This window comes from Hylobates moloch, unplaced genomic scaffold, assembly GCF_009828535.3.
Source record: "Hylobates moloch isolate HMO894 unplaced genomic scaffold, HMol_V3 SCAFFOLD_12, whole genome shotgun sequence".
NCBI lineage: Eukaryota > Metazoa > Chordata > Mammalia > Primates > Hylobatidae > Hylobates > Hylobates moloch.
The window spans coordinates 1795086-1813815 of NW_026652287.1; the positions used below are offsets into that span (position 1 = coordinate 1795086).

At 50.0% G+C, this 18730-nt stretch overlaps 1 protein-coding gene and 1 long non-coding RNA gene across 3 annotated transcripts in view; one reads left to right on the forward strand and one right to left on the reverse strand.

The window, feature by feature from the left end:
• ADGRD1 (adhesion G protein-coupled receptor D1) overlaps positions 1 to 18730 on the reverse strand; it is a 177711-nt gene that overhangs the window by 127913 nt on the left and 31068 nt on the right. For both annotated transcript variants that reach the window (XM_032168258.1, XM_058425840.1), the window contains 7 exons: positions 16906 to 17160; positions 13156 to 13220; positions 11833 to 11988; positions 6257 to 6316; positions 3316 to 3433; positions 2304 to 2414; positions 635 to 710 (listed from right to left, as the gene is read on the reverse strand). In XM_032168258.1, coding sequence (XP_032024149.1) covers positions 635 to 710; positions 2304 to 2414; positions 3316 to 3433; positions 6257 to 6316; positions 11833 to 11988; positions 13156 to 13220; positions 16906 to 17160 — 841 coding nt within the window. The remainder of the gene's footprint in view (positions 1 to 634; positions 711 to 2303; positions 2415 to 3315; positions 3434 to 6256; positions 6317 to 11832; positions 11989 to 13155; positions 13221 to 16905; positions 17161 to 18730) is intronic.
• Positions 10648 to 13842, forward strand: LOC116477678 (uncharacterized). The gene is made up of 3 exons (XR_009209096.1): positions 10648 to 11163; positions 11757 to 11876; positions 13097 to 13842. It is a non-coding gene; the product is annotated as an uncharacterized LOC116477678 (long non-coding RNA).

Consider the following 18730-nt stretch of genomic DNA (forward strand, 5'->3'; position numbering starts at 1 on the left):
ACGCTCCCCACCCTCCTCGCCCCCCTCGCGGTCCCCACCCTCCTTGCTCTCTGGGTTCTCAGGACCCAAACCCACATGAAGCGACCTGCTCCTATGGAGGGGCCTGCCTGAAGGACAGCAGAGGCAGGGGACAGACAGAGCAGGTCTAGACGGCATCCTCGGGGTCCCTGGGTCCAGCCATGACTGAGGCCCACCTGCTCCTCCCTTTTCAGTCCCCTGAGCCCTCAGTTTCCTGGCCTTCCACTTAAGCTGGTGTGAAATGGCTTTGCCCATCTGTGTGTTTGCCCATGACTGACACACACAGGTCTGTTGTCTTCCATTCCACGGCAGTGGAAACTGAGGCTCAGAGAGGTTAAGTCCCTTGCCCAAGGTCACACAGTTCTGTCCAGGCGGGTGGGCAGGGTCTTCTAGCCTGTGCTCCTGACCTCCACCCCACCAGCCTGGCCCCGGGCCTGCAGTTCCTGAGTGGCCTTCAAAATGCTGCAAGTTTCCTTGCCCAAGCGGTGACGCGCCCGGTACTCGTGTCCAGAGTTCTCAAACAGTGTCGTGCATGTGGGGCGGGCATCCCTGCGGCCAGCCACCCAGCAAACCCACGCACACCCATGCCCCTGAGCTGGGCACCCCCAAGACTCACTTGGTGTGGGCGGGCCAGATGTTGTTCAGGTAGTGGTGCATACTGTGGTACAGCAGACCCACGACGGTGGTCCAGGCTGCAGAGAGAGCAGAGGGGCAGGCGCTGTCAGCGCTCCAGGCCACAGGCAGGAAAACCACAAAGCCCCATGCCCCGCCATGCGTGGTGCCACCCCTCACTCCCAAGAACTCTCCGAGGAGAAGGAAATGAAGGACACTCGGGCAGAATTTGCAAGGACAAAGACCCTGCGGCAAGTCAGCAGTGGCTCCCTGCTCCATCCCCTGAGCCAGCTCCAGACGTGTGGAGGCTGCAACCCCCCAGGGAGAGCCAGGCTCACCCAGGGCATCACACGGATCTCAGAGCCCCTGCAAGCCAACGGACGGCAGTGCCAGCCTCCAGCCTTGCCCCACGAGTGCGTCCCGTCTGCCCTCAGCACACAGAGGATTTAGGGCACCACTGAGTGAATGAGGTGGTTTTCAAGGGGCAGAATGCAGGTTTTCAAGGGGCAGCAGCCCCCGGGACGTCTGCATGCGTTTGCCTGACCACACCTCTCTTATATCCAGCCATGAAGCAGGGTCACATGTGCTCTTGCTATTTCACTCCATGGCTCGGCCAAGGCTCTGCCAGGATTGGAAATCAGGGCACTCCCAGCAGATCACGCGGCCAGGAGATGCTGGTGGATGTCGGCACCATCCCTGGGCCCTCCCTGCTGATGCTGGTGGAAGGTGGCATCGTCCCTGGGCCCTTCCCTTGGCTTCTGGGGTAGGGACATCCCTGCCTCTGCCCTAGGAGCAGGGCACACCTGACATCATGCTAGGTGAGGACAGGGCAGAGAACCAGTCAGGGCACCTTTCCCACAGACAATCAAGATGGTGGCGGGTGCAGAGACCGGCTCCCCACTGCAGAGGGAGATGTCTGATCAGGGCTGTCCTGGTCCACATCCCTAAGGCAGAACCCTGGGAAGGGGGCATGGCCTCTGGCCAGGGTGACGGGAAAAAATCTGAGGCTCTCCCCTGCTTGCCCGAGGTCCCCAGGGAGGGAAGGAGGGGAAGGAGATGTCTGCGGAGTCATATTCGCTTTTCCAGGAACCAGAGAGGGTGACGGTCATTGTAGCAAAAAATGGCCAGGGCCATCTGGGCTCCCAACAGGGCTCCCTGCAGAGGCAGCGGGTCCCCTGAGCCTCTCATTTTTTATTATGTGATTTGACTTGGGCCTGCACAGGAGTGGAACCCCAGGTTCCTGAACGGATGAACCCCTCACCTGGCCCACAGCTACCTGAGCAAGAAGGGGAGGTGGCCCCATCTTTTTATCTTCGGCTGACCAGGTGTGTGCTGATTTAGGAGGATGTAGGCAGGATGACTTCCCAGTGGGCCAGATTCACCAGGCGAGCAGGTTTAGATGCTCCCAGACCCTACCCCAAATTCCAGTTCAGTGGCCTGGGGTGGGCACGGCATTAGTATCACTAAGGATCCTCTCGAGTGTGTCCAGGAGGGTGGCCTGAGGACACGCTTTGACAACGGCTGCCCAGAGCCCCTCTCCTGCGGGACAGGACAGGCGGCCCGGGGGAGCGCTGCAGCTCACTGGCGCGGTGGGCACCCACCAAAGCTTGGAGACTCTTCAGAAAGACTTGCGGGAGCCGCCCCGGAAGGGAGTCCAGTGCAGCCACACTCACCGTGCCTGTGGAAGGCCTCGTGGGGGATCTGGATGAAGCTCTGCCCGTGGGCTGGGAAGCGGTAATGGGAGGAATTCACGGTCTTGGGCAGGATTTTGGCCACGGAAAACTCTGTGGTGGAAGGAGCGAGAGAGCAGAAGTCTCGTCAGAGAGCTCACAGGCTGCAGGAAATCAGACTGCAAAACCCCATCTGCTTTTCTTTTTTGACAGGACAAGCTCCCCACGGGAAGTATAATTACCTTTAGAAAGCATGGCCTCAAAAAAAAAAAAAAGGAAAAAGAAATGAAGAGCCCAGGCAGTGACTGCACGGGGAGGCTCAGCATTCCGGCCCACGGGCGCGCGGCTCCTCACCTGGGGCGCCCTCCGCCCCAGCACAGCCCCTGGCTCTCAAGGCTGGTACAAGGATGGGCTGTGCTCAGCAATGCGGTGACATCGGCTCCTCCCCAAGTGCAGCAGGCGAGGGCAACATGGCCTGGAGGGAGAGGTCTGGGCCGACAAACTGCCACTAAACTAACTCGTGTAGCTTCAGCCCATTTTCCCCAGCTTGGCTCTTGCAGCGAAGTATCAGCACGATGATGCACTCCAGGTAAAGACTTTTAAAATGGAAAGGTCATCACCTCTGCCTCTACAATTAGACAACTGTGACAATTATCCTGGAGCGCAACTGACAGCAAGCTGACTCCAGAAACCCGAGGCCACCCCTTTTATTCCACAGACACTTCCAGTCACTGCTGCTTCTGCCTCCTGCTCTGAACTGAGACCATCGCCCCAGGGCAGGAGCTTGGCCCTCAAGTCACTGGGAAAAGCTTATGGGTCCTGTCTGCATATCATGGCCAAACACACCTGCCCTGATCTGACCACAGGTTTTCCTTCCAAATGTGGTTTGCGCGAGGCAGAGCAGTCAGGGAGACAGAGCATGGCTCTCTGCTAAGGGTGTAAAAAGACAGGCAGTGAAACGCAGCCTCCAGCCCCCGCCCCTGCCATGTGGCTCACCCTTACAAGCGACAGCTACCTGCCATGGCAGACGAGCCCTCCACGGTGACCTGGGGCATGCTGCCGTGCAGGTTGGAGGATACGTGGCCCATGACGGTGTCAACAGTGTCGATGAGACTCAGTACCACGGCGGTGTCCTGCAGCAACACAAGCACCAGGCGCCATGAAAATCCACCCCACTCAGCCAGGGCACCAGGCAGGTGCACCAAGCACACAAAATCAAGCTTCCCCACGTCGGCCGTGAGGGAAGAAGAAGTCACACAACTGCCCCTTCCCATGGATCAGGAGGGGACCACACGGAGGGCCACACGCCCGACTGAGCTCATGGAGCATGGACACAGCCCAGGTGGACCCATCACCCCAGCCATCGCCGGCTCCTGCACTTCTACACTTAGACACGGGGACTGAGGGGACCCAACTCCTGGTCCTGCCTCCTCCCTGAACTCACAGAGGGACCCTCAGCACATCCCGGACCCTCCCCCTGCCTCCCTGTGCTTCACAAGGAGGGACTGATCGCCCCCAGGTCCACTCTGGGATGGGGACACCAGCAGCTCTGTCCCCTTCTCCATGAAGGGTGGCTGCTTCCGAGGTGCTGGCACCCCGAGCTATCTCTGGCTGCCTTGACTTCCCAGGTGCTTGCCTTCTACTCCAAGAACCCTCTTTCCTTTCTGAGTTCCAGAGCAGAGGATCCTGGTAGACACTGCCCCCAAGAAAGCAGGGGGCCCTCCCGGCCATCTGAATCTGCAGACAGCTCAGGGCCCGGTGCTCAAAGCTCAGTGCACGAGTCCACTCTCGGGCTGACTGCCTTCATCCTCAAACACACATCACCAGGGGAGAGGCCTCTCTGAACTCCTGCTGAGCTGGGCCAGTGAGCTCTGCCTTCACTGCTTCTCTTCTTCCCGCCTTTCTGGGGAAGCACCTGCCTGCTGCTAAGTCGTCAGCATTCTCCCACAAACATGTACTCCAGGAGAGCCTCATGAGCTGGAAGCAGAATGCTGAGGCCAATTGTAGACATTTGCTTTTAGGCCCATGGCCTGATTTCGGTCAGCCAGGCCCAGTTAAGCACATGGAAGTCTGTGTTTCTGGCATGCAGTTCTGTGGGGCAGAGACCGATTCATGCATTCTCTTTAATGCATATTGGACCCTGCCTGAGTCTGGATAGTTTCCTGGTTACTCATATTTTGTAACAGATTTGCATATTTTGCCTTCAAAAGCAGTTAATTTAAAATCATGCACAAAATACGTCTGCGTGGATCTTCCGTCGGCTGTCCTCTGGGTGTTCCCAGCCTGCAGCTTTGGACACAAAGTCCCCTCGAAATCATGAAAAAGGTCATACCTTTTAAAAAAGAATTGTTTTCTAGGTAACACTGTATCCATCTTACATTCTTGAGCCTTTTTTTTCTCCCTTTGCCATTGTTAAACCTAATCTCATTCCATTTGAAATTATTCAAACAAAAGTTTATCAAATGTAAACTCTAATGCAATCTTATTAATAATGAGAGAATAAAATGCCACTTCTGCCTCTCAAACTGGCAAACATTTGAAAATATTATCAGGGCTTAGGAGAATGAGCACTTTAATATCATGGTGGTGTGGTTGGGACTCTTCTGGGCCAAGGCAGTGAAGAGTCCTCCTCACTCTTCTCTGCCCCTGCCTGGCAACCTTGGAAACCACATGTTGAGAAGCCAGCACTGGAAGACAGATGGAGCCAGGATCCCTAAGTATCTGGGTGGAGAAGAGGCTCCTCTGACCCACTCTGGACTTTGCATGGGGGAGAGGTAAATTTCTACTGTGCTGAGCCACTGAGATGTGGGGATCTATTTGTTACTGCAGTGCACCCTGGCCTGTCCTGACTAATACAGTGTTGCAGGTGAATACTTAATATCACTGGAAAGTGTTATTGACATAATTAAGGAAAAACAAATTAAATCAAATATACAATATATTCGTTGAATACATATCTATAAGTGAACTGAAAACTAGACTATAAGGAAATATACAAGAATGTTAATAATCTCAGTTTTAGGATTTGAAGTGATTTTTATTTTATGTTTTTTATTATCTGCATTTTCTAACTTCTCCACAACTATTTGTTTTCTTTTTAAATAAGTACAATCAATAGTTATTTTCAGAAATAAAGGAAAAATTATTTCATTCTCCTTTCTAGCTATTTTGAGTACAGAGAACAAGAGAAGCTTTTTTTTTTTTTTGCACCTTAATCATGAAGTACATATTGTCGTGTGTTCTCCTTTTCCTTACTAAATCCAGTGACTTTTAACATAAAAAGCTTTCTATTATCATTCAAGAATGATGTGATGGTAAAAAAAAAAAATACATATCATATGAAATGACCAAGATGAACCAAATACACATTTCTCATGGGGAATAAACCATTATTTCCTTCTTCCATGTTTAGGAGAGTAACACATTACTGACACACGTGCATTTCTTTTGCCTTAGAGGACAAAGCATTCTGAATCAGTTGCACGTCTACTCAAAATGAGCTCTTATGTCCCAGATGTCAGGACTGGGAGACACATCATTCTTTTTATGGATGTGACTGGCCCATATTATGCCACTTCTAGGAAGACAAAATGGTTCCCAAGCCACATATGTTTTGAAGATCAAAATGTTCTTTTCTCTCTCTCTTTTTTTTTTTTCGAGACAGAGTCTCACTCTGTTGCCCAGGCTGGAGTGCAGTGGCACAACCTCGGCTCACTGCAACCTCCGCCTCCCAGGTTCAAGCAATTCTCCTGCCTCGGCCTCCCGAGTAGCTGGGACTACAGGTGCCCACCACCATGCCTGGCTAATTTTTGTATTTTTAGTAGAGACGGGGTTTTGCCACATTGGCCAGGCTGGTCTTGAACTCCTGACCTCAAGTGATCCACCCCCCTTGGCCTCCCAAAGTGCTGGGATTACAGGCATGAGCCACCATGACCGGCCATGTTCTTTTCTCTTACCTCTGACACAGCAATCCAACCAGGCAGTAGAAAGATCTCTCCCACAGCTTTTAAGAAGGTCTAAAGGTGGACAAAATGACACTGCTCAGCACCTGTCCTTAGGCAACAAACTTGAAGACCTTCAGTTTTCCCCGCATCTTCCAATGGGTCTCTATCAACCACCAGTTCAGTTTTATGCACAGCAGTCAACAAAAATAGCTGAGTCATGGACCACATGCTATGTTACGAAGCCCTTTTACGGACGTTATCTTATTTGCTCCCTTGGCAGCCCTGTCAAGTCAGTGACCAGCACTGGAACGTCAGAATGAACACTGCTCAGTGACGGCAGGGGCCCTAGCACAGCGCCTGGGGGACACGGCAGGCCCTCATTGAAAGCCTGTGGAGTGGAGAGACGCGTGGGAAAATCATGGCCTGCTGGGTGCGCTTTTCTTGGGGCGAGAAACCAAACTGACGTGGAAGCACTCGTGTTAACTGAAAATGACCTCCCTAGAAAGCAGAAGCTACTCGGGCCCTTGGTCAGGTCACCTTAAAACCATGTTTGGTTCGGCTCACTATTATTCTAAGGAAACAATGAAATTAATTTCTACTGTTTCCTAATCAGGAGATTTAAATGAAAACATGTGGATGTTCTACTTCGTTTTAAAAAAGCAGAATCTTGGACACCCCCTAGCCCACATTCCCGTAAAACCGTAATTGACCACAGCTGAGTGGCACCGGCTTAGTGGATGTGTCCCCAGCCCACTCCAGACCCCGCCATCTCCACTGCCTCATACTCTCACGTCCATTTCACTCATCTGCATTATTCACACACACTCTTAACTGTTTGTCTCCAACTATCAGCATCAGAATTAAACTTAGAGGCTGACCAAACTCTCATATTTCCACCAAACCGCCATCTCCAGAATGCTCACGTTCTTCCTTACACTCTGAGACACTAAATTCTTAGAGAACGCATCATCAAAACTCATCATGCATTCATTTATCTTTATGAGATAAATATTTTTTGAGACCTTAGAGTGCAAAGCCTTAAGAATTAATGAAATAGGGAACAATCGCCATCCCCTGAGCTGGAGCAGGGGCAGCAGACTTCTTAAAGTGTCACACAGGAACGAGGTCAGGCCTCATGGGTCATGCCCTGTGTCACAAACACTCAACTCTGCCATGGCAGCGTGAAAGCAGCCACAGACAATACGCAAACAAATGGGCATGCATGAATAAAACTTTATTTCCAAAAGCAAGCAACGGGCCAGATTTGGCTCAAGGGCCATAGTTTGCTGACTCTTGATCCAGAGCAGTCTGTCACACAGAAACATAATATGGGCCACATCTATCATTTTAAATTTTCTAGCAGCAAGCACATTTTTAAGAAGTAGAATAAAAACGGTGAAACTAATTTTGATAATGTATTTTACTTAGCTCAAAAACCTAAAATATTATCATTTCAACACAGAATCCATATGAAATTACTAATTAGATATTTCCCTTTTCTTTGCACAAAGTTTTAGAAATCCAGTGTGCATCTCACATTCACAGCACATCTCTAGTTGGACGAGCCACACGTAGCTAATCACTGCCTCACGGTACAGTACAGGAAATGACCCCTTGCCATTTTCCTGTCCAGCTGCTAGTGGACAGGTGAGAAGCCAGGACACCACAGAAACTTGTAGAATGGGGCCGGGCACGGTGGCTCACACCTGTCATCCCAGCACTTTGGGAGGCTGAGACGGGTGGATCATTTAAGGTCAGGAGTTGAAGACCAGCCTGGGAAACATAGTGAGACCCCATCTCTACTAAAAATACAAAAATTAGTCAGGTGTAGTGGTGCATGCCTGTAATCCCAGCTACTTGGGAGGCTGAGGCAGGAGAATCGTTTGAACTCAGAAGGCGGAGGTTGCAGTGAGCCAAGATCATGCCAGTGCACTCCAACCTGGGTGACACAGCGAGACTCCATCTCAAAAAAAAAAAAAGAAAGAAAAGAAAGAAAGAAAGGAAGGAAGGAAGGAAGGAAGGAAGGAAGGAAGGAAGGAAGGAAGGAAGGAAGGAAGAAACTTGTATAATGGATGCCAAAAACTTTGACTTCTCATCAGGTCAGAGATCACTGGGGTTTTGGGTAAATCTGCATGACTCATCTCCAGGGTCCCCAGCCAGATACCCCAAAACAGGTCTGCACCAGGGGTCCCACACGGATGGCACAGAGGCTGAGCCTGCCTCGCAGATGTCTTGTATGTGGTCTGCATAGAATTTCATTTAAGATTTCAGTTCACTGCCCGTTTCTTAAAATTGGGAGATGTTCCATTTTAAAAATCCAGGTCTGGGGCTTTTCTTGCAAAATCAGAAGCAGTCACCCTAACGGTTACAGACAGGTGGCCTTGAGTCGCTAGCAACTGCTGGCTGCAGAGGAGGCGGTGCATTCAGGCTGCCACTACCTCCACTCCCCACTGTTGCTCTGTCTGGCCCATGCCATCCATTTCCTTTGGCCCCTGAAGCCACATGAGTTTGCAACCTCTGACTCTCAGGTATAGCTGAGGGAGAGAAGGAAGAGAAGCAGCAAGGAAAGTAAAAGTGACCGAGCTTAAAAAGAAAGTGTTTCCTGTGTAGCCCTATATTGCCTTGTGTTCCAAACCAGACAGCCAGTAAGGATACGGAGCTGCCTTGGTCTCCACCCACCTCACTGAGCATACGCCATCCCCACCCAACACCCCCAGCCCCTACACCTGGGCTCCACAGAGGGCAGCCCTGCCTGGCCTTTTCTGGGGTGCTTGCCTGTCTGGCCTTGGCCCCAGGTTCTGCTTGTCCTACTTTGTCCCTGTCTCACTCCTGCAAGCCCCACCACCAACTCTTCCCACAGCCCTGCCAGCCTGGCCACTCCCTATCACACTCAGTTCAGGGACCTGCTGGGTGGTGTGGGCCACAATGACACGGCTAACTGCTGCCACTGCAGTGTCAGGTGCGAGACAGACCCTTCTAGCCCGTGATGAAGAGATCACAGAGCCAGGCAGGCGGTGGGCCACAGTGGCTCCGGCCTGCCCTAGGGCAGGACACACACTTCTAGAAGATTCTGAGGAGTGACCTTTAGGACCAGCACCCCACAGGCAGCTTTCCAGATAACTGGACATGCCCCAGGCCACAAGCCCCACGAGGGCCGGGGCAATGCCTGGCACATCCATCACACATCCCCAGCACCAAGCCCAGCATCTGGCAGAGAGCAGAGGCTGCCCAATGTGCTTAATTAGTAAAGTCATCAGTGAACCCACTCATGAGAATGCAACTGTGGCTCATTAAGCCATCCATTTTATAATTAATGAAGCAACCCACCCACAAGTAGGTGTTTAATCAACATTCGTCTAATTAATTAATCCTCGCTTGGACTCCCTCCTTCCCTAGACACCCGGAAACACAGAGGGAGCCTGCTAAGTGTCTGCTGCACATTCCTGAGGATGCTTCAGGGTACCCACGGCCAGTCAGAGGGGACGGCGCCCGTGCCCAGAGTGGGTGTTTATTGAGCGCCGACTGTGTACCACGGCTAGAGGGAGGCCAGTGCCCAGAGTGGGCATGAAGCCCCGACTGCATACCTTAGCTAGAGGCAGGGCACTAGTGCCCGGAGTGTGTTTACTAAGTGCTAACTGCAAAGAAGGCACCGCCTGTCACAGTGACCCCTTGTGGCTCATCTCAATAAAAACAAGAGTGTTAGTATTAATAAAGCACTTACTGCATACCAAGCCCTGTCTCGGCGCCTCACACCCGCTCCCGTGCATACATGCATAAGGACCTTCCAGCTTGTTTATACGCCCCCTTTCCACCCAACACCGCGGGCCCTTCCCTTCAGAGCCCGGAAGCGCTCCCACACTGGGCAGCCGTGGCCCCACCCTAGAGCTCCTTCATGATTGGCTGAGCTAGTGGCTAATCCCACTCCCCTTGGTTAGTGACTGGCCCAGGTGTGGTCATGTGGCCCAGCTCTGGCCAATGAGATGGGAGGGGGTGTCTCAGCAAAGGGAACCAGGGGAAAGATTTCCCCCTGACGAGGAGGGAGTACCCCAACCCGTTCTTTCCCTCCTGGACGTGCTAGGGTAAGGCGAGGGTGCTGGGGGCCTGCAGCTGGGCGAGAAAAGGGCCGAGTGCCGAGAGAATTGTAGCGGTGCCTATCCAGCCCCTGCTGTGAGTGAAGACTGAGTTAGCGAATCCTGGGATTCCCACCTCTGGGCCTGTTGTTGCCTGAAGCAAGTACATGGCCTGAAGTCTAAGTCCGCTGAGCAGAGGGCCCTGTTTCTCACAGCCAGAAGCACCTGAGAGACGTGGGCGATCTCATTGTCCCCATGTCACAGTGGGCAAGCAGGTGTGCTGAGGTTAAATAACCTTCCCACGGCCACAGAGCCGGGACTGGTGGAGCTGGGGTCAAAGCCAGGTGTCTGTGACTCCAGGACCGCTGAGCCCCGCAGCGCCATGTGGTTCCCTTTAAAGCCCCTCTCAGACTCCATGACCTGTCATCACTCCCTCAACCCTGAGCCTCTTGCAAGCAGAGGGTATTAGCACTTGGTCATCCTGCACCCCCAGAATCTAGTATGTTCTATGAATGAATGAATTAATTAATTAATAACATCTGAGAAGTCTAACTTCTCTTACGCGGACAGAAAAGCTGACGGCAACCTCCCTTCATTCCAAGATGTCTCAAGTCCCTGAACATATGGCTCTGCATGTGCTTCTTTGGGTGTGACTTCAGCAAGGAAATCAGGAAGAATTAAGAACCCTTGAGAAGTGCTCACCACGTACCCCGCACTGTTCTGTGCACATAGGAACCCACTTATCCCCGATGAAGCGGGCGCTGTTATTTCCCCACATCTCAGAGGAGCCAAGTGAGGCAGAGACGTTACGTCACTTGACCAAGGCCACAGAGCAACTGCAGATCAAAGGTCAGTGCAGCCGTGGGGCTCCATATACCCTGCTGCTAACCCATATGCTGTGCTTTCAAGGTGAGCCAATCTCAAAACCCCTTCTGTCTTTGCATCCACCAAGATAAGCCCTAGCCCTGGAACAGAAGACAGCAAGTCTTGTCAAGAGCCCACGATCCACCCTCTGCCTTCACCTGGAAATTATTTGGAGGAGCAGAAAGAGAAAGCATCTTGATTTTAATGCCATAAATGTTGCATTCTCTAAGTGTTTAGATAGCTTTGGGGATCCCCACTGTGCACAGGCTGTGGTCCACGCCCCATTGCTGGATCTGCCAGTGAGGCTCCTCCACCTTTTACCTGTTGCCAGGAGGCAGCAGAGTTTATTTGGACTAGGAGTTGCCAACCCACACGCCCACAGGGGCCAGGTGGCTGCACAGGGGAGACCAGGCAGGTTGGGCATTGGGAAACCACAGCAAAGAATCAAGTGCCCCTAAAGGAGGCTCCACTGAGCTGTACAGAGCTGGCCAGAAGGGCCGCACCAGCTGGTCATTCATGAGAAGCCTGAAACCCAAACGTTTAAGTAAAAGTTCCTGCTTTTTTTAAACTCAATCTAGGTCAAACAGAAACATCTATGGTCCCGGTGAGGGCGCCACCCCTGGTCCACCAGACACAGACATCAAATAGCCTTACCTTGGTGAGATTCAAGGCTGTCTGCTCCGAGAGGGACTTACTGGGTAAGCTGAGGGATACATTTTGGAGGTAACTCAGTATCACTCCAGGACTTTGGAAGGTTTTTCTCTCTTCTGTCAGGTTGGTTATAATGGGATGGTAGGCATCTGTGGGCATCTGAAAGAAATTGGCAACATGAGTTTCCACTAAGAACTAAAACCAAAATATTATACAGAAGTTTAATGTGTCCTACTCTGGGTCGAATGCTTTTTTTAATTTTTTTTTTTTTTTTTTTTTTTTTTTGAGACTGAGTCTTGCTCTGTCGCCCAGGCTGGAGTGCAGTGGCACAATCTCAGCTCACTGCAGCCTCTGCCTCCCGGGTTCAAGCGATTCTCTTGCCTCAGCCTCCCAAGTAGCTGAGACTACAGGTGTGCCCCACCATGCCTGGCTAATTTTTGTATTTTTAGTAGAGACAGGGTTTCACTATGTTGGCCAGGCTGGTCTTGGGCTCCGGACCTCAAGTGATCCTCCTGCCTCTACCTCTCAAATTGCTGGATTACAGGCATCAGCAACTGTGCCTGGCTGCTCTTTTTTTTATTTATAGAGATGGGGTTTCACTGTGTTTCCCAGGCTGGACTTGAGCAGTCCTCCTGTCTCAGCCTTCTGAGCAGCTGGGACTACAGGTGCAGCCGCCACACCCAGCTGGTCAAATGTTTTTATACCATAATAGTAATATAGCTCCTACTATGTATCTGACACTTTTGTGAATATTTTGCTTATATTAACATTTCATCCTCACAACAACCTTGCGAAATAAGTCCTCATTTGATGGATGAAACTAAGCACAGAGAGGCTTACTCAAAAATAAGTGGTAGAACTTGGATTTGAACCCAAGCAGATGGGTCAGAGTCTGTTTACTCACTATTATATTAACGTTCTCAAGAAAGGACAGTTCTTTAATTACAAACACTAATTCCAGACAAGAATTTTTCTATATGAATTGAACTTTTCTCCAACATCAAACGAAAAGGGCACAGAGAGAAGCCAAGCAGGGCAGATTCCTCACTCCCCACTCACGGTGCCCACGTCCCATGAATGAGCCCGGTATTTCCTTTTGGGCACCTGAGGTTCCTGGTGGCAGGAACTGAGAGTTTTCCCTTCAGTCACTCTTAGCACCAAGAATTAGTACTGCAGTTGGCTTCCCCTCCATTTGTTATTTCTTCCCAGACAATGTACTGCCGATAACAGAGAGCCCAGACACCTAATGGAATTTTCTCTCTCCCAGCAAACAGCCCAAGCAGAAGGACGTCAGCAAGGGGGGCCAAGGAAGATGCATCTGCTCACCATGGGGCTTGCTGTGGATGTCATGAAGAGGCTCGGCAGCGTTGAAGACAATAAAGCATGCTTTCCTGTAAAAAACAATGCTGGATTAAGGACTAAAACATGGTCACTTTTTTCACCACAAGGAAGACCTGTCCTTATTAAAAATGTACTGACTTCAGACACATGGAAGAGAGTCTGAGAATGTTTTGAGTAGGAATGTTGCTGGAGATAAATTACGGGCTAAGAAATCAGCTGACTGAGTCGACCGTATGGATTTTCCCAGGTCACATTACTTTTCCATTTGTATTCTCAATCGCTTTTGAACACCCTTCATGCAAGTCAGCATATCAAAAGATGATTTTATACAAGGATTACCGATTTCAAATAAATAAAGAACCAAAAGAAATGGATTTCAGTTGCATCCAGACTGGTCGGAGGTAAAACGAGGAGTGCTGCAACTCGCTGGGCCAGCACAGACAGGAGCCCTGGGAGCGCCCTCCTCTGAGATCGATGAAGTGAGAATAGGCCCCCGTAAAGCAGTGGAGAAAACTCTTCCTGAGCTCCCTCTAGCCCAAGGATTCCAGCTATTCTTTGCACTCAGCCCCCATGGGGTTAATGATGAATAATTACAAACAATGAAGACATTTAAGACTGAAGACTAAGTCATGATTTGCTGTTCTCTGTCTGTTCACCCCCAGCTATTTCTAATCCCACTATTTCCTGATGAGAACACAGACTTAACCAGATATTCTACTTCATCTTCGGAAAATCTCTTGAAGTTGCTTTGGATGAGCTGAGGAAATGGCGTCATCACCCCTTGCTGGCTGCAGGAGTGACTGAGCCCTTGGGCTTGGGTGGGGCTGGGCTGCTGGTGAACGCAGAAGGTGTGACGCTGCTGAGAGAACTGGACCCCAGAACCGCTCTGTTCTCCAAGTCAGAGTGACATTCACTCCTCAGGTGCCAATGAATTACAGAGGAGTCATGTCAAACTCACATTTAACTGGTGTGTGTCCACAAAGCAGAGTAAGGGATAGTGAAAATCGGTCCAGCAATCCTGCCAACCCTTGCAAGCGATGACCACGGAGACGGGAGTGAAAATGAGAATCTGCCAGGTCCTCAGTCGGTCCCAGTTCCCATGTGCTGAGTGTGTTTCCAGTGCCCAAAGGTACATGCTTTCCGATTGCACGGATCTGAACATAACCTTCTTCCTCCTCTACAGAAAGAGCTGCTGTCCATTCCAGTGGTGGGGGAGAGGGGACACCTGGCCAGGGTGACAGACGGTCAGCACTGTGCCTTTGTATCAGGAAAGGCCACCACACCTGGACGGACCGGTCCGCAAATGGTGCCAGCTCTGGCTGATGAGATTAGAGGAGGGTGTCCCCTCTGGCCAGGTCACTCAGAAAAAGGCCCCCTCTGGGCACCTGCAGCCCCAGCACAGCTTCACATGCAGACAGGTCTTCACGTAAAGAAAGACTTCTACCTACTTGTGTGGCCGTGTCCCCACCGAGGCCCGGCCTGGCTGGGAGCAGGCTGGATTTCAGTTCCAGCTGTCACTCTGCGTGGCTGCCCTGACCTCGGCTGTGTTGGACTCACTGAGCAGTGGTACATTGGGCCCCACACAGGCCTTCCAGGGACTTCAAGAGCCATTCTCCTATACATGCTTTACGTCATATGCCTTGTCTTCAGGACCAGGTCACCAGGTGAGATGGGATTCTGGTCGATCCAATTCCGGTTCAGTTCCGGTTCTGGCAATGGGAGTTTGCTCTGACAAGAACAAGAACCAGAAACAAGGGCACCTCTTTCCAGCGTTACCAAAATAAGTAAACTGTCAGGAGGGCAGGATTTGTTTGAAGCTTTTCATAACATAAATACAAGTGATATCTTGGTTTCAAAGTGACAACTCTAAACCCTAGGCAATAAAATGCAGTAGATTGGTACGGTTTTTTTCTTCTGAAGGACACTATCATTTGCCCTCTGTCCGTGCTGGGAGAGGGAATGCATTCCGTTGTCCTGGGTGGAAGCTGGAAGATGTAAATGTCGAAGGCTGTAGTGGACATAGGCTGTTTCTCCTGCACAGCATCTGTTCCTTCTGAGACCAGCATCCCTGATTGTCCCCTGGGAGTCCCCTCTCCTCCACATGTTCTGGACGAGGCTGACCTCACTGTCATTTCAAGGGGGCTGGGGATGGGGGACTATGACCCAGACCTAAGCCAGTCAGCATATTCTGCACTCCCAGACACAGAAAATGACTCATGGAAGGTGCATGGATAAATGTGAGCCAATGTGAGTCCTGCCCAGCCCCAGCATGGGAGGTGATAAGAGAAAGAAGCTCCCTCTTTTCCACAGAGGCTGCTGAGGGCTGAGGATGCAACCCTAGAAGCATGACAGCCACCTTGGCACCAGGAGGAGGCTAACAAAAGAGGGCAGGGTCAAATGCAGCGATTCCCACTGACATCATGTGAGCACCTGGACCAAACCAGTTCTGAAGCTGTTTCCCCTAGAGCTTCCATTGCTAGAGCTGAAAAAGAAACACATGCCTTTCTTGGCTAAAGTTATTTTGAATTGGGTTTTCTCTCATACAATCAATAGGGTCCTAACAACTGAGGGACTCAGCATCAGAAGTGGAACGAGGGCAAGCAGCGTCTGGAACTCAGGCCTTTCTCTCCTGGTCCTGACAGCCGCTGTGCTGGGTCCCAGTGAAGCAGCAGCCACGTTGTGAGTGCCTACATGGGGTCTGTCATTTTTTAGCAGATTATTTTATGTGGAAATAAAGAAACCCATTGGGGAAAAAATGGTGCATTCACTTGTGGGCAAAATGAAAATGGAATTGTAGGGGAAAGATGAATATTAATTTTAAAAACAGCTAAGAACCACTGGATTCTTACCATATGCCAGGCATTGTGCTAATGGCCTTACACACGTTTTCTCATTTTATTATCAACACCACCTCCAGAAAGGGAGTAGTAGTATTTTTATCCATTTAACAGAGCAAAAAAAAATCTGAGAGATTAAGACAAAAAGGTTATACGTTCCACATTTCCATTTATGTGGAATCTCCAAAGTAGGTAAAGACAGAAATAGATTCACGGTTGCCAGAGTCTGGGGGAGGGGAAGATGGGGAGTGACTGTGCTCATTGGGTGCGGGGTTTCCTTTTGGGAGGATGAAAATGTTTCCAAACCAGGTAGAGGTGGCAGCTGCACAACGCTGTGAATGTGCCAAGTACTACTGACTTGTTCATTTTTAAATGGTTGTGTTTATGTTATATGAATTTGACCTCAGTTTTTAAAAATGACTTCCCAAAGTCTCACGGCTCATTATGGCACAATGAATATTTGAACCCCCGTCCACCTACCCGTAGTCCCCTGCCCCGAACAACTGCCCTGTGCTGAATAGGAAGAGGTATCTTTGGGGCTTTCCAAGGGCCCATCCCCTGGGAGGCACACGGCTAACATTTGTTGATCAAAAACACTAATGGATCTGGAATATTTGCTCTCCAAAGCCTTCTATAATCCTCCATCACATATACCTTGAAACCCCGTGATGATCAACAGAACAATATTCATCTCAGAGCATCTCTAGTAAATTGTTAACTCCTCTATCTCCGGGAACAGGTGTTCTAACACACAACTGTGTTTATAAGGTTCATTAGGACACATCTCACGCCTGCAGTGCTGATAGCTGTAATGGGAGAGTGGGGAGAAAGGAGGCAGATACCAGGGTGAACCTGGGAACAGACAGCAGATCTGCCCCAGCCCTTCACACTCACTGACCAATGGCAGCAGTGAAGTACATGGCGATCTCATCCGGAGTCAGGGCCCGCTCCCAGATGATGAACTCGTCGAAAGCACCGTTCTCATAACACTTGGCCTGGTCCTGCTCAGCCCCTATCACGAGGTTGGCGTTGGACTCTCCGTAGTCATGAGACACTTTTCCACTCGGATCAGAGGTGCTCAGGGTCCCGTTGACGTAGACTTTCAGGCCCTCCTTGGATTTCCATGTAAATAGGACATGAGTCCAATAGGGGCCTGGAAAAGAGTGAAGGTCGCCATTCTGAGTGCTGTGGGAACGAGCTCCCCACGCACAGGCTTTTCCTGTTTGTAGGCCCATCCTTCTTTCTTAAGATGATCAATCACTGTGAACTTTGGTGAGTCCTGATACAAGGTATAACACAGACCTGACTTTCCCCAGTCCTTCGGAGCACAGGAAAGATGTTATCTTTTTGTCCTCATGCCCTAAATTCCAGAAGCAGTTCAAGGAGACTCCTTGTCATTTTAACATAGTAGTTACAAATTTAAATGCCCACAAGCAAGTGTGATTAAAATATTTGAAAAATGGCAGGGCACAAGCGCCAACCAGTCAGACCATAAGCTCAGTTAAGAACAAAATGGTCAGGAGCGAGGCAAGGATGTCCCCTCCTACCACTCCTTTTTAACTTTGTACTGAAAGTCCTAACTAAAGCAATAAGGCAAAAAAGGGAAAAAAAGGAAATAGAATATACATATTGGGAAGGATGCAATAAAACTATATTTATTCACAGATGACGTGATTATCTATGTAGAAAACCCAAAAGAATCGGCCGGGCGCGGTGGCTCATGCCTGTAACCTCAGCACTTTGGGAGGCCGAGGCAGGTGGATCACCTGAAGTCAGGAGTTCGAGACCAGCCTAGCCAACATGGCAAAATCCCGTCTCCACAAAAATACAAAAAATTAGCTGGGCATAGTGGCAGGTGTCTGTAATCCCAGCTACTCAGGAAGCTGAGGCAGGAAGAATTGCTTGAACCCGGGAGGCAGAGGTTGCAGTGAGCCAAGATCGCCCCATTGCACTCCAGCCTGGACAACAAGAGCCAAACTCCATCTCAAAAAAAAAAAAAAAAAATCTTAAATCTGTCATAAAAATTAATTCAAAATGGACTATAGGTCTAATATAAAATGCAAAACTATAAAACCCTTAGAAGATAATATAGGAAAAACATCTAGATGACCTTGGGTTTAGTGATGGCTTATTAGATCCTACACCAAAGGCACAATCCATGAAAGAAATAATTGACAAGCTGGACTTCCTTACAACTAAAAATGTTTGCTCTGTGAAAGACGCTGTCAAGAGAAGGAGAAGACAAGTCACAGATGGGGAGAAAATATTTGCAAAAGACATGATAAAGGACTATTATCCAAAATCTACCCAAAGGTCTTAAAATTCAACAGTAAGAAAACAAACAACCCGCATTTTGAGAGGCTGAGATGGGAGGATTGCTTGAAGCCAGGAGTTTGAGACCAGCCTGGGCAACCAAGTAAGACCTCATCTGTACCAAAAAAAAAAAAAAACAAACAAAAAACGAACTAGCGAGACATCGTGGCACGTGCCGGTAATCCCAGCTACTTGGGCAACTGAGGTGGGAGGATCACCTGAGCCCAGGAGTTAAATGCTGCAGTAAGCTATGATTGCACCACCCTACTCCAGCCTGGATGACAGATCCTGTCAGAAAGAAAGAGAGAAGAGAGAAAGAGAGAAAGAGACCGAGAGAGAAGAAAGAAGGAAGGAAAGAAGGAAAGGAAGGGAGCAAGGGAGGATGGAAGGCAAGAAGGAAGGAAAGAAGG